Below are 15,453 nucleotides of genomic sequence, written 5' to 3'. Positions count from 1 at the left end.
ACAGTGCTTTCCTTTCAGATGTTCCTCAGGCCACCCTAATGGTGTCTGGATGTGCCTTGGATCTGCAGCATATGTTGGTTTTGGGCAGCCATCCTTCCCCCAAGACTGTTTCTTCTTTTGTTTTTTAAAATTCTGTGCAAGCATTTTGGCTCACTGATGCAGGAAACTAATAACACTGTCCTTATTCACAGTTAAATCACCAAGCCCCTTGTAGGTTGCACTTACTTTTTTCTTGAGAAATGATCTGTTTGTTTCTAATGGAAAGACAAGTGAAACCCAGTAGTCAGTGCTAGCTGAGTGTCCTTTCTGAAGTATCTATCTCTAAAACAGCTCAGCAGTCTTCAATATATATAATGCTTAACTATCATCTGGAAGGTGATTTGCCCGTACTGTCTATAGTGCCGTCACAGGTCAAGCACACACAAAAAGTGAGGTGTCAAACCACACAGCCTGTTTAAAAGCTTTGAATTGCAAGTGGCACTGAAAGTATGCAAGTACACAGTTAGGTCAAGTTCAAGATTCACACTTAGATCAAGTTCAAGATTTTGGTGTTTTTTTGTTGTATATTTACACCATTGTCAAGATGGCAGTGCAATGTGACGTGGTGTCTCAGTATTAACATGTCTTTAGAGTTTTCAAAGAAGACAGAAAGCCTCCCTCTCTGACTCTATTAATCGCAACTTTTGTCATCAGCCCTTGTAGCGGTTTATATCTTGACCTGAAATACTTGAAACAAACTTAAAGTTTATCTAACCTAAACAAATGGTGGCTGATCAATTTTAGCATGTCAAATACATTTTGAATGAGATTACATGGCTGAATTTGTAAGCATCTGTTTTGTGTGACATACATGCAGTTGCTTCATTTTTCATTAGTGAATTATTTTTCAGTTTAGTGCAGCCTGCACTCTCTCCTCTTCACGTAACCTAGAACTGACCAAGACGTCTTGTTTAAGATGTGGAACTGGGGGTCAAATCTCCTTGTTAGTGCATTTGTATTATGTACATAATGTTCAATTAACTGTGCAGCCTACAAAATTCAGCTATTTATAGCTAGGCTGTGTTTATTTTTAACGCGTCCTAAAATTTAGACGGCTTTTCAGTCAGTCAAATGTATGGTGGCGAAGGTGGATTGTCAATGAGGTAGATTGCTGCAGCTAATAATAATGCCAGCATGTAAAAATAAGGCAAATTAGCTTGGCAAGGTTGAGGTTGACAGCTGCAGGGAGGATTCTTGTTAAATGCTTGGTAAATTGCTTTTCTTATTATCCCATGTGTCACTTAGAGTTTATTTTGGGTACTGCAGTTTCCTCCCACATCCCATAAATGTGCAATTTAGGCTAAATGGTAGTGCAAAGTTGACCACCTTGTGTGATTGTGACTATGAGCATTAGAGTGCTCAGCTTTGGTGGGTTGCAGCCTAACAAATGACCTGCTTGGCCAGGCTGTGGCTCCAGCAGGTGTATGCATGTACACTATGTACATGTGCTCTTTGTCTCTTTGTTGTGTAGTCCCACATGAAACGCTCTTTATTGTAACAGGTAGCACCTATTATGCACACTTATAATTCTCACGAGCAGAAGTGGTTCTATTCTAGCAAACTATTCTGGCTTAGTCAAAAAATTGCATAATTTGGGCTTTGCATCATTAGAAAAAAATGGGTTTCATGCAAAAGGTAAATATAGGCTAAGAACAGATGGGTCAAGCTTGATCTCCTTCGCTTCCTCTGTCATTGGCCTAGTTCTTATCGTACTTATTTAAACCAGTACACTAAATGTAGTTTACATGTATCTGGCCTACTTACAGTGGAACGTCCAACAAGTTTCCAAAATTTTAGAAGCACTAATCAGTGTATGCTCCCAACCACCACCATCACCACCACCACCATGGTAAAAATTTCTGAGACAAAAAAAAAATTCTATAAAAGCATTGCTTTTGTCCATGAGATTTAGAACCTGACAAATTTTTCACCCTTGTAAAGGCCCTGCTGAAAGAGGTTTAAGTATCCATTTAATGTTGCTTTTTTATTTTTTTTAAATAAACTCTCATGTAAGTGCTGGAGTTGCTTGGAATGGGCAGAGGCCATCCATCTATAAAGAGCTTTGGAAAGATGCGAGTCCAGGGGTCTAACTTTATAAAACTTGCATATGCAACATTCCACACAAAAGTCAGGATTTGTAAAAGAAAACTTTACTGGAGTGCTTTTGCAGCAACTCTGATCCATCCATTTGCAGTATTTCTGAGACACTTCAAAGCAACAACACCTTTAGAAAAGTAGGAAAATCCAGCCCAACCAGCTAAACGACAACTCAGGCGTTCAACAATTCATATGCCTGAGCCGTTACCATAATGTGCATTGATGTGACAAACATACTAAAGCTCAAAATTATTAAAATGGTGCACAGACTCTATTTTACTTCACTTTTAAAGGACCAATGCTGCTTCCTTACACTGAATAACGCTCCACCACCAACCACCCCTCCTCACCTGTGTTCCCCCAAACCCCACCACCCAAACAATCCCAAAAAAAAAAAGTAAGAATATGTGTTAACACTTCTCAGGATTAGGAAGCAAAGTGCAATAAAATCACAGATGTAATTTACTTCCTACATGCAGAAAGTAGTAAATCTTATACCCTACAGCCTATTCATAGCCTAATGCTTTGACCATGTTTGGCAATACTTGAAACTAAACTTGCTTATGATAATGACTGGCTTACAGTATGTCAGTTCACATTCAATTCTCAACACTCATAGTAATAAGAGCACCTAGTAAAAATGATGTTGTTTTTGTTAAATAGCAATAAGGGCAACTAGTGAAGATGACACTGCTATGAGCTGTGATATTCCATTAATGCATAAGTATGCCCTGGCTTGGTAGCCTGGGTCAACCCAGGACTCATTTATTTCAAGGCAAAGTAGCATTGAAAGTCAACATGTTTACGATGAACACTCAGGGTTTCCTATTTCCTATACTAGTCATTGTAACAACTGTCGTGTCATTCCATGTATCAGGGGACAGTGGCTGTCTCCTCCGACACTTAGCCTTTCCTCAGCACCGCTCTTAATGCTGGCAAGATGCAGGTGGTGATATCTCAATGCATCAGGTGGATTGCAAAGTTTTATGAATGACATCCTCAGGTCTGCCTGGCTACACAGCTGGTAATTAAACACAAAGTTGAACAAAGCATGGATACTCAAATCCAGTAGGTGCTGATGTCTCCATTCCAACTGAATTGATGCATTTAACTTTTTACAGTTAGTTACTTTTGACCAATATTCCTGCATATTTACTTGTTCTCGGTTTTCAGTGAATTTGATTGCACTATGATTTTTTTCCATTTGTTTCAAACAAAGCTGTTGTGCACACTGCTCACTTTTCCTCACTGTAGTACACAGAGAAGAACACTTTAGGTACAAAAAAACATCTGTTACTCATTTGCTCTTATGTAACAAGACATTAAAGGCTTGTTTTGGTCTTCATAACACTTAAAACACATCAGTAGATACAGTAGGTTATTCTCTGTACAGTGCCATAGTGATATAATGGTCAAATTACTTATTAATATGAAGCCTTCACAGGTCTTGCACTATGCAATATGTCATTTCAAGAGAAATGTGTCTCAGTTAAGCCACCTCAGATGTTACAAAGTTACTACAAAGTTATGTTTTGTTAGTAGGTTACACTGCAGAACTGAGTAAACACTATACTGATGCTTTGTAAGTGCTATGAAGACCCACCCAAAGAAGTGTACATGGATTTTTGCAGTACCTAAAGTGGTACTGAAGATTTCTTCATTCTGTATGTGTGGACTGGCCTCTCAATTTCTAAACATGCAGAATGAATGTGAAAAGAGTCAAATTCTCCTTTTGGTTTTTTATACATTAGTCAACACAATTGAAAAGATATTTTAACATAAGTTAATAACACAAGTTTTCTCTTTATGAAAATAAATTAATGTTGACTCTGTCGTTGGACATTTATTAAAACTGTCGTGAACTACATGCGCTGTGCCGATCTAACAGTTTATTTTCAGTCATACTGTTAGCAGTTGTAGAGGAGACAGTTGTAAAGAATAAGTGAGATTGTAGTTATCCATTTCCTTTTAGGCTGATGGTAGTCTTCTTCATTGTTTGCAGGCTTGAACCTAGAGGCCAATGGATGCCAAGACTCACTCACTCCAAGCAACAACAGTAGCAGCACCAGTGAAGCACTTATTGCCAGCTACACCGGCCACTCCAGTGATGGGGCAGGTCAGCTTGATCTAGGCGATACTTACAGCACTAGCTGCTTCCATTCAAGTGACGAAGAGGAGGCAAATGAACTTAAAGAAGATGGTGGGCTTCTGGACTGCAGTGGTTCTTTACCCTTGCTGATGGACTTTGAGGAGGAGGAGGATTCTAATCAAAGGAAGGAAACAGATGATGACACAGTGGAAGCAGCACCTCCCAGTATGTTAGCAGTCAAGCCTGAGGTGGTCTTGGCAGAGACTTCAGCATCTTCTGTATTAGAGTATCACACATCTGCATTGATGCATGAGGGGCATTTTCATCCAGAAAATCAGCTTGAAGATGGTGAATTTGATGTCTTCACCTCAGCTCCCTTTACGAACACTAGGCATCTAGAAGAAGAGGGGTCAGATGTTTTTGCCAATGCCCCCTTCCCTGGGCGAGGACTTCCTTCTGCCCCACAGCAGGCGGAAGAATTTGATGTGTTTCTCCATGCTCCATTTGGAAAGAAGAAGGACAAAGAAGCTGCTCCCACTCCAATCTCCAGCACACCTCCCAGAGCGCAACACTTTTTGGATTCTTCTGCGGCCTCCCAGCCTCGCCCAATAGTAACAAAAAGTCCAAGATCAACCACACTGGCAGGAGGTTCATCTATGGAAGCTCAGCATGATGTCTTGAAACCTGTGGTTTCCAAACCATTCCATCCCCAAGCACTTTCCAAGTATTCTCGACACTACAGCCCTCATGAGAAAGGAACAGCAACCAGGGTGCAACCAAACTCACAACAGCCATTTACAGCTCACCGTGTTGTGTCTAATGTGAGCCGTAAGGCAGCAGTGGGATCTGTGCCTGTAGCACCTCTCCATTCGTGGACTACAGAAGTTTGCACATCTGATCCATTTGTGTCAGCCCCATTCCCTTTCAAAGCCCAAAGGAAGAATCTTTAAGTTAAAAGGGAGGAGAGGAAGTTGAATGTGGAAGTTTACTTTAGTTATTCTATAGCTCTGAATAATCCTAGTACCTGTCTTTGGGAGCTTTGATGCGCTCCTCTTCTGTTGTTCTTGATGATTGTTTAGCCATTGTACTCACTAGGCGGGTTTCTTGACTTTTATTACCCCTCTGAAAGTGAGAGGTTTACTTGTACTGTACCTGGTGGTGTAACGAAGCCCCTGAGCTTAAGCACTGGAAAGGTGTGTGGTTTTGGTTGGTGAGACAAGTAGGATTATGAAGACTTTTTAGGACAATTTTAGTTTTTGATGAGTTGTGCCTCTTGGTGATCATACTGTTCAGACCATTACATTCCACAAGGTGGGATTCTTCTCGCATTTCAGGCAGGATAGTTAATAGCAGCTGTTTTGTCAATCAATTTTTGCAGATGACTTGCCTTGCTAGTGGAAATGAAATGTCTGCATATGGTAAGATGCAAGCTTAACACTTGCATTGTCCGATTCTCATACTACGGAGGGGAGACACTACAGTGACTGCTTTTCATTCCATGTTACTCATTGGGTATCCACAAGATCTGTGATGGAATGTCTTCCATGGTGTGAGGACTATGGATTGTGTTCATTTAAATTGTTACATTTCTTGAAGTTTGAAAGCTGCTTAGATTACACTTTTTTTAGTTATTAATAGGTTGAACCTCTTCCTGAATTTAAGAGTCATTCCTGCACCTTGAAGCCTTTTCCCTTGCTGTAGGAAGTCAAGGGTTCTTTCTTTAAGGTGGCCAGTACTCAAATGAAGAATGGCACAGCCAAGTGCACTTCATATTTGACTGTTGGTACAGCTGCCATTGGATTTCAAACACAGAGGGGAAGAAAACTGGAGCAATAGCTGGAATACTCAAGTCATCACTAATGACTTTCCTCTTGATAATGGGTGCTGTTTAAAGCAATTTACTTACCTCACTTGGCACTGCTCATTCCAGGCAGTGGGGCCCTCTGGTGTGACTGCGTCGAGTGCTGAGCCATGAGGAGCCAGCCTTACCATTACAAATGTGCTGCGCAGGCCGCTTAGTGAATTGGTGTTGCCTTCAGTATTGTACTGTTTGGTAGTTTTAATAATTAACATTGGTGTGTGATGAGTGTTTTTTCTGAGTGTTTACGCATTATAGATTTTAGACTAGTTTGGTTTCTGGAGTGGATGTTTGCACTGGCCTTGTCTCCAAATTGTTGAACCTTGTTGAAGTATCATGGCTCCATTTCTTTCTTTTTAATTTGAGTCAATAATAGGCAAAGCAGAGTTTGCACAGGGTTGTCAGAGCTGTAGTGCAGCCTGGCATTGGATGTGGCAGTATTACTCTGGCATTTCCAATTTCTGAATTTACAAGCTGCATTTATTATAGCAGACTTGCTTTGAAGACAGAAAAAAAATAACTTGCAAGGTCTCATGAAATGCAAGGTATAAAAATCAACAAACTGGTATGTAAGACAAAAGTCTATTCATTATGGCTGGGCATGCAAATTCAAAGCCAGGGCAGACAGTGGACTCCCTTGTACTGGAGTCTGGAATCACTTTTGGAATGAAGGCTGCATTTGTGGCCATTTTTTACATGAGGAAAGCTGCTGTTTAAAGAAAAGCAAAGTTCTAGCACATGTTCCCATTTTTGTACTAAGGTGGGCACTGGCAGAAGTTGTCTAATTGCAATAAGGTATAGTGAGAAGTATTTTAAAAGGTGGAGAGTGATGTCCATAATGTTTATGCTAGAAATGACAAGATGGTGCCTTAAGAGCATCACTGTTTCTTCACACAGGGGAGAGAGGTGGTCTGCTTTGCACAAGGACTCTTTCTTGCCCTGTCAAAAACAGAGGATGGGTTCAAACCTCCTCGAATTCAGCTGATCCACCTTTGTTTTTGAAAGCACTTGGTCTTAATATTGAAATACTTGAGTTAGAGAAAGCACTTGCTTTGAGTTTGAGAGCCCCTGCTCCCATTTTAAATGCTGTCCTAAATTGTATCATATACATGTATGTGAATAAATTGGCAAATAAAAATGTGGAACTGCATTTGGGTCTTTATTCATTGGGCTGCCACAACCTTTCTAATGAAGGGTAATTATGTGTTCATTTCTGCGGGTCATTCATAGAATTGTGGTTGAATCCCTACTACTAAAATTGTAGCAAGTGAAATCACTGAAGCATCCAGCCAAATCCAAAGTAGAAGAAGTTTGAAGCTAATTGTAAGGTGGAAGGCAATTCATGTGTGAAAATCATCAAACCCTACAATCCTTTTGCACTGCAAGTAGTGATCTCAAAATACACTTCCAAATGTCTGTCCTCTCTGAAGAATATTTCCAGAAGGTCAGAATAATGAATCTGTAAGGACTACTGTCGGAGTAGAAAGCAGGAGATGCACATCACACTTTGTTTGTTTGGCACAAGAAGACGCCACACATTCAAAAAGATGAAGGTTTTGGCTCCCACTAGAGGGCCTTCAGGGACTTTGCAGCAGCCGAGGTGACAATCGTGAGGTAAGTGCTGATAAGGTAAGTGCATCAGAACTGCAGCCTTCATTCAGACCTCCATTTCATGGCTGTTGTAACGTGCAGCAACTGAATTGGCAAAAAGTATTATGGAGTGTACCCATTGTGACCAAATCTGCACGTGAAGTCAACAATTCAAGCAGCTTAGTCACACTTCAAAATGCAGATTACATTTATAAAACTATTAAAATGTTTCAACAACTGATACTGTGTAAAATGGTGAACAGTTCAGGAATTTTCAGTATTAAATGTGAGAACACAGTTTAGTTTCTTGCATGCATTGTAGAGTTGTGCTGCCTGACTGCAGAAAAAGAGTAGAAATCATTGGCATCAGTAATACACGTGGACCAGGCTGACCTCTGAGATATTGAAAAAGCACTATAAAGTAATGCAGTTGGGCACAGTAGGTAGTTTCTGGGTTCAAATCCCATGCCAGGTTGATTTATTTTAGTGTCTGTATGTTCTCTCCTTATGTCATTTTATAGTTAGATTCAAATGTTTGGACATCCCTGGCCAAATTACATATTTTAGATTAGATTAAATAATTTTTTTAATCCCAAGGGGAACTTCAGATGCATTCATCTGCACAAACACAATAAACAAAGCTACAGACTTGTGGGGCAAGTAATGCAATCAATCAATGGATAGATAAATGAATGAATGAATGTATTTTACAGAAATGGCAAAATGAAATTTAAGAAGTATTAGCATTTAGTCTGCGACGTCAGGAGAAAGCATTGAATTGTGTGATAGCAGCGAGTAGAAAAGATCCCCAGGTGTGCATCTTAACGTACCATGGAGAAAAAGGTCAGTGCTTGATGAAAACTGTTAAGCATGGAGGTGGATCTGCTATGGTTTGGGGTTGTGTGGTAGCTATTGGCACATGAAACGTTACACGAGTACAGGGAAGCATGCCACTCACTTAATATCAACAAATCTTGGCGGACGATATCAGAAAAGCGGATGGCTTCTATAACAAGACAAGACATTAATCAAAAACACACTTCACAATTTACTGTGAATTGACTCAAGAAATGCTAGGTGAAGGTTTTGGAATGGCCCTTGCAGTCTCCAGACTTGAACATCGTTGAAAATCTATGTGGCAGTCCAAGAATATCTCATGGCCGAAAGTGATTTGCAGGGAAGAATGGGGGGGACGAGAGTCTTCAAACCAAGAATTCAAGGACTCTTCAATGGCTCCAAAAAACATTTGGAAGCTCTGATTTTTGTCTAAGGGAGTGTTACGAACTTCTGACTTAGCAGGGTGCCCAAACTTTTAATACCACTTTTACTTTTTTTTTTTTTTGAGGTGGACAATATAACACCACCACACGAAAAGAGAGTTTAATGTTAAAAGTATGTAAATCACAATTACAAATGAAACAGCAAAAGTGAATCATACTATGTTGACTACCAATTAGGATGCATCAGGCCTTACGAGGTCAGGTAATTAAAACTTCAATATGTAAACTCAAAGCAACTAGCAATTCCAAAGAACAAAAATCATTTCTGAACTGCAAGTGTATCAGTCACAAAAACTGAAATTATTTCACATTGCAATGGGAGCAGTTTCAAATCTAATGACAATATAAGACTCCACATTGACAAACCGCAGTCGCTTAGGGAAACTGTGGTTCTAAACTTGCCAATCTGAGTAAACATACCCTTTGTATTAATGCTGAATGATTATTTGTATTTTTATTGTTATTGTGATAAGTTGTTTCTCCAGTAAAGCTATCGCTGCATCAAACTGCCATAAACTTAAGCTGATATTAAATTAGGCAAGTAACTGAACTAGAAACTAAAAGGCTGAAAGCAGAGACTCTTTTTCACACTGCTGACACTCATTGCAAACAATTTCATCTTATGTGTAAGATGCACAACAGCAGCTCAGCGTCTGTCAACTTGTTTATTGGCAAAGGCAGCGACAGCATGGATATATCTGAGACTGAAAATTCTGGCTTAAAAGCAGAAGATCTGGTCCCCAAACAAGCTAGCGCGTCTATTGTGTGGCAGTACCTTGGCAAGACCATTTACAAACTCAAGTATTTAGTAAATCCTGTTAAGCGGTGGTGGCTTCTTTTGAGAGTAATCACAGCAAACCTGTCCCACCATTTGGAGCACAGTCATGAGGGAGCAGTATGAAAAGTGCTGTTCATAAATAAGTGCAAGCAACATGGTCAGATTGAAGAGAAAATCTGAACCATATCTAAAGTGGCCATCGATTTCCAAAAGTTTGGAATGCACGTCGCTATACAAGCCCAAGACCCGACGTCAAAAAGAAACCAGGCAGACCATTACCCTCTACCTGTGTAAAAACATGGTGCAGATAAATACTGTCCACAAAAAAAGGTTTTGTGTACCTTATCAACAATCTTGATAAACAATAACCAGATTCCATCCCATGCATATTTTTCCCAAGTTGCCATCTTGGTATGACCAGTGTTGCAAACGGGTGCTGGAATTTTTTGCATGCATGACTGATCTTTGGTCAAGCAAGACAAACCTGATAATTCACTTCATCGACTGTGACTTTGAAATAAAGACTCTGACGTCCTGCTTTTCCAAACACCATGGTGAGGAAAATATACAGTAGATATGGGATTAAGCAAGGCTTTGGTTTGCTGGTGTTTATGAGAAGATGGGCTAGTGTGTTTTACTACTGACAATGTGAAAAATATGATCATAGCTAGTGAAGTAAACGACTGGCCCAGTCTACTTACCATTGGTAAGTGTTTAATTCAGATATTTAACTGGCTTGTAACAGAAAATTACAAGGTTAAAATGTTTGCCATTCTGTTATGCTTTACACTGCTTATATTTACCACGTTTGGCAGACACTTCTAGGGTGACTTAACACGAGTGCTATGTAGTCGTCTAGGTAAATGTTTCAAGTGTACTGGCAAACATTGAACAGAGTTGCTAACAACCTAACTGGAAAGCCTAAATTGACCCAAGTGTGCCAGGTGATGAGCAGGTTTCTTGTCCAGAATGGGTTGGCTCCTTTCATGTCCGCAGTGTTGATGGCCTAGGCTTTGGTTCCCAGTAACCCTAAAGTCTTAGTCAGATGATTCATGCAAATCAGTGGACTTCTCTTTAGAATTTTACTTTCCAGGACTGTGTTCAGCTTCTTCCCTGTGCCTCTAATCCACTTTCCGCACTGAATAATTATTAAACGAGTCGGTTATGTTTCGTAATTGTGCATGTTTAGAGCAAACACTTATTCCGGTATGGACAAATATGAAAACTAGCTTTGCAAATGTTTTATGTGTATTGCTTATTCTAAATTCACAGTGCATAAATACGAAAACAAGAAGTCATGCTAACAATGGAGGCTAGTTCTAACCAAGAATTAACCTCTGACAGAGAACGTCTACAGTGAGTCTTCACACAAGGTGGCAAGCAGTTGAGTAGCTTTACACTTGAGCTTGACAATTTTAACCTGTGGGGTTTTTATTTTGCCCTGGGGACAAATAAAGTACTATCTATCAATGAATTACTATTGAACTGATGTCAGCTGAGGAGCTGATCCAACAGTTCATAAATTGGGAAGCTCTCGAGAATCTGACACATGCCTTTAAAATTAAATTCATAATATATAATTTTTTTTTACCTTAATGAACATAATAAATATAATTTGAATGTTTCCATTACATCAAATTTAAGTGCAAAAATATATATTAATACTATGTATAACGTTATGTATATTAATTTACATTAATTGTGCTGCCCAAACACACGACACAAAGGCTCGGACACAAGCGCTTACAGGGAAGAGCTTCCAACACCACTACCACAAGTGCGATTTAGCACACAGCAATCCTGTCGTCTCCTCCCTTCAGCACCTCCACTCCTCGCACCAAGCCTTGTCCACCTCCTCCCAAATCTGGCTACTGGAGTTGAGGTAGGCAGCTCCTTTTATATAAAACACAGGAGTACTTCCGATTGTCCCAAAATTTTGGCCCAGGAGCACTTCCAGGTGAGGCGAGGCTGAAGCCCGACAATGTTGGCTTTGCTAATCCCTTCTGTGCCCTCTGGCAGCTGCCACAGACCCCACCAGGGATGAGCCTACAAACTCCAGTTCCCAATAAGTGGGTGCTGCCACTTAGCACTCCAAGGGAGACGATGCCCTGTGCAAGCTGTCTCTCATGTCTTTCCATGCTATGGGCGTTCTAGCCGGGGTGCTAGTCCTCCAATGGCATCCATCACATAAAATAATTGAAATTTATTAAATTATTATACAATATTGTTCTAAATCAGTTTAACATGAAAATATTTATTCAATCTAATATTTTAAATATCTCTCTTTTATATAAAAAACAAGTGAAGCGAGCAGGGGGCTAGTCAAAAACAAAAATATCTTCCCAGGGCAAGTAGAGAAACAAGCCTAGTAAAAGAGATTTAAACTGCAAGGGGTAAAAAAAAAAAAAAAAAGATGAAAGAAACCCAATGTCAGGATGCTGTTTGTTGACTATAGCTCTTCCTTCAACACCATTGTGCCCTAAAGCTCCGAGACCTTGGATTGAGCAGCTCCATCTGTGTGTGAGTGTTTGACTTCCTGACAAACAGGAATGGAGGGCTGATGACTGGCAATAAGAACTCCTCTATACTGTTCTTCAACATTAGCATTGCTTAAGGCTGCGGCCTTATTCCACTGCTATACAGTCTGTCCACCTTTGACTGTGTAGCCAACATGAGGGCAACAGCGTCATTATGTTTGCAGATGACACCACTATGATTGGCCCCATCGATGACAATGATGGGGTTGCCTACAGGACTGAATTAAAAGACCTGACTGTATGGTGCCATGTCGACAATCTCTCCCTGAAAGTCAACAAAACAAAGGATGTCATTGTTCAGTTCAACAATAGATAGAACAAAGGCAATTAAGCTCCACTCCACATCAACGGTTCCCCTGTCAGAAAGTTAACAGCTTCAGGTTCTTGGATGTTCACATCACTGACTATCTTTTGTGGTTTGTTAACACCAGCTGCATACTGAAAAAGGCTCAGCAAATGCTCTTTTTTGTGAGGAGGTTGGGAGCATGCGCTGATTACAGTGCATTGCCACACTCACCACATGACGCACCACCCGGATTGGGACCCAAGTGCAGCAGGTGACACCTCAGCACTACACTGAAGCAGTGCGAGTTTCTTTACGGTGGCTGGAGTGCCAATCCTGCTACCAACCCCCCGGGTTTTCCCTGTAAGTTGGAAGACCTGCTTGCAGGGTTGGATGCAGATGAATGTCATACCCAGGATGGAGCAATTGCAGGTTAAGAGAGAAGAGAAGAGTCACTTCTGGCATTTATGGAATTCGAGCCATGGGTGAGAACCAAAACACTAATGAACTTTCACCATTGCACTATGGAAATTCCTACAAAGGACCGTCTCTACAGCTTCTAAATTCATTTGGGCTGACCTTCCACAGTTTCTCAAAGAGAGACAAAAAAACAACCCAAAGACTCCCTAGCAGTTTTACTAGATTGGTGAACTTGCAGAGGCGTGAGTTAAGTGGGCCTGTACACGTATCTTCCCTGAGAGGAACGTGTAGTCGAGTGCAGCTGTGGCACAAATTGATCGGGACAGGCTGGACCCTGTATTAGGCAAATGTATGGTAGCTCGTTGTGTGAACGTACAACGTTTCATGTACCACAAAGCTGAGTTTGTCTGCTTGGTGAATTAGAAGTGAGGTGCATGCAAACACCGAAAAAATGTAAAAGTACATGTTTTGCACCATCTCACCAAGTGCAAATCACACTTGTATATGCTTCTACATCTTCCATAGAATTCACACCAACTCTCGTGGCTCGGGCTGAGTGTGAGCAGAGCAGAGTAGAGCAGACTGCTCCCCACACCCACGCAGGGCTTTCATTTATATATGTCTAATGATTGATATTGCAGTACTAGACAAACAGAGGTTACCACTTGGCTACTTCAGCAAGGTCGCAGCATCGAAAAAATCTGCATAAATAAATTCCTAGCAAAAATAACATTGCATAAAATATATGCAAAGCAACGTTACTCCAACAAAATGTGTAAAATGTCTTATCTGTATTCGAAATAAGAACACTTGGAATATCGGAATAAGCTGCATAGCTTGAAGTGGTGCTCTGCAGCTCCTTCAAGTTAAATATGGGTTGACCTGGAAGAGTCAATTATGTATCTCTTGAAGTAACATTAGAGTTTTATGTCTCATAGCATGCTCAACAGTCCAGGTAAGGAAATTCTAGAAAATTGATTCTGTTCATCCGGACATAGTTTTTTTCCGATACGTTACATCACTCATCCAAGTGACTTCCTCAGTCTCAGTTGACTGCAGGTTTCTCCAACCTTATATACAGTACCTTGGCCTAATGACCGAACTAGCACCATTGACAAACAATGGGCTGTGTGATCAATGATATGCAAATTGTTGGGAGGACTATATAAAAAGTATTATTAGTTTTGAGTGGGTAGGTTCAGCACAGGCTGAAAACATGGGGTTAATGGGCGTTCAGATTAGTACCGCAGTAGTACACCCAGTTAACCAGCCATGGCTTTTTCCAATGACAGCAGTAGACTTCAGGATATATGATCTACTAGCCATCCCCCGCGGCTTCACCCTCGGAGTAGTGAAACAGGAGAGTGAGGAGGGCCCGTCCAGCTCCCTACTCCTGACGTCACTCTCCCCCCCTCCCCTCAGCCTACAGCCTCTGTCTCAGATTAGCGCAAATATATCGCTCCTGCAAGCGAACAATGAGAGAAGTCGCAAAATCTCTAAAAAGATCTAAATCCGTTAAGTAATTTCCTCGTTCGCTAACTAAGCGAAGGTTTTGCTCCCTGCAGCCCGATGAGTCTCTCTCAGATTTGTGCTAATAAATCAGTACCGCAAGTGAACTGTGATACTTAGCAAGATGAGAAAGTCGCGAAATCAATGGAATGCAAATTACAGAAAAAAAACCCAATCTAAATCCATTAAGTATTTCTTTTGTGAAAAGCAGACAGACTTACGAAAGGGTCTTAAAAAAACTAAGTAATTTCACGCTTGGACCACGAAATTTTTAAAACAGTTTTAGCGAGCACCTATGGGCCAAGGGTAACCTACATTCCAAATTTCAAGTCCCAAGTCCTCATGGTTTGGGAGATTTTGTGATGAGTAAGTCAGTGGTATTTGGCTTTATTTATATATATATATATATATATATATATATATATATATATATATATAAATTAAAAACAAAATGCCAACGTATATTTGAAAAGATGATAGTACATACATATATTACTCAGAACAATTATGGGATATTAAAGGGGTTTTATGGGTGGATCCAAAGATAACTTGACTGGAAATACAGCCAAGTACTAAGGTGTTGTACCGTGTTAGCCATTATGAATGTAGTTACAAGTCAAGTAAAATGAGACCTTTTATTGGCTAACTAAAAAAGATTACAATATGCAAGGTTTCGAGATTACATCTTGCCTGAAGAAGGGACCTGAGTTGCCTCGAAAGCTTGCATCTTTTTTAGTTACCCAATAAAAGGTGCCATTTTACTTGACTTGTCACTACATTCATAATGGCTAACATTATAATAAAGAAAAGGCTGTGATTATGTGTCAGTATTTACAACTGAACTGATAGCCATTATTTTGAGTCTACTATGGATAGAAGAGCTCTGTCCAAACAGGGTACTCCTCTGTTCTGATTCCTTGCTGACGTACAGAAGATTAAACGGTAACTCTTCAGCGAGGTCAGACTTGCTACT

The 15,453-nt window shown here is 40.3% G+C and overlaps 1 protein-coding gene across 7 annotated transcripts in view; it reads left to right on the top strand.

The window, feature by feature from the left end:
• aak1b (AP2 associated kinase 1b) overlaps positions 1-7,233 on the top strand; it is a 132,604-nt gene extending 125,371 nt beyond the window's left edge. For all 7 annotated transcript variants that reach the window (XM_039768497.1, XM_039768501.1, XM_039768498.1 and 4 more), the window contains one exon: positions 4,139-7,233. In XM_039768497.1, coding sequence (XP_039624431.1) covers positions 4,139-5,175 — 1,037 coding nt within the window. In that variant the 3' untranslated portion in view covers positions 5,176-7,233. The remainder of the gene's footprint in view (positions 1-4,138) is intronic.
• Positions 7,234-15,453: the final 8,220 nt, after the last annotated feature.

This window comes from Polypterus senegalus, chromosome 11 (genome assembly GCF_016835505.1).
Source record: "Polypterus senegalus isolate Bchr_013 chromosome 11, ASM1683550v1, whole genome shotgun sequence".
Lineage (NCBI taxonomy): Eukaryota > Metazoa > Chordata > Cladistia > Polypteriformes > Polypteridae > Polypterus > Polypterus senegalus.
The sequence above is the reverse complement of the archived record's forward strand: the minus strand, read 5'-3'. Positions and strand labels throughout refer to the sequence as shown.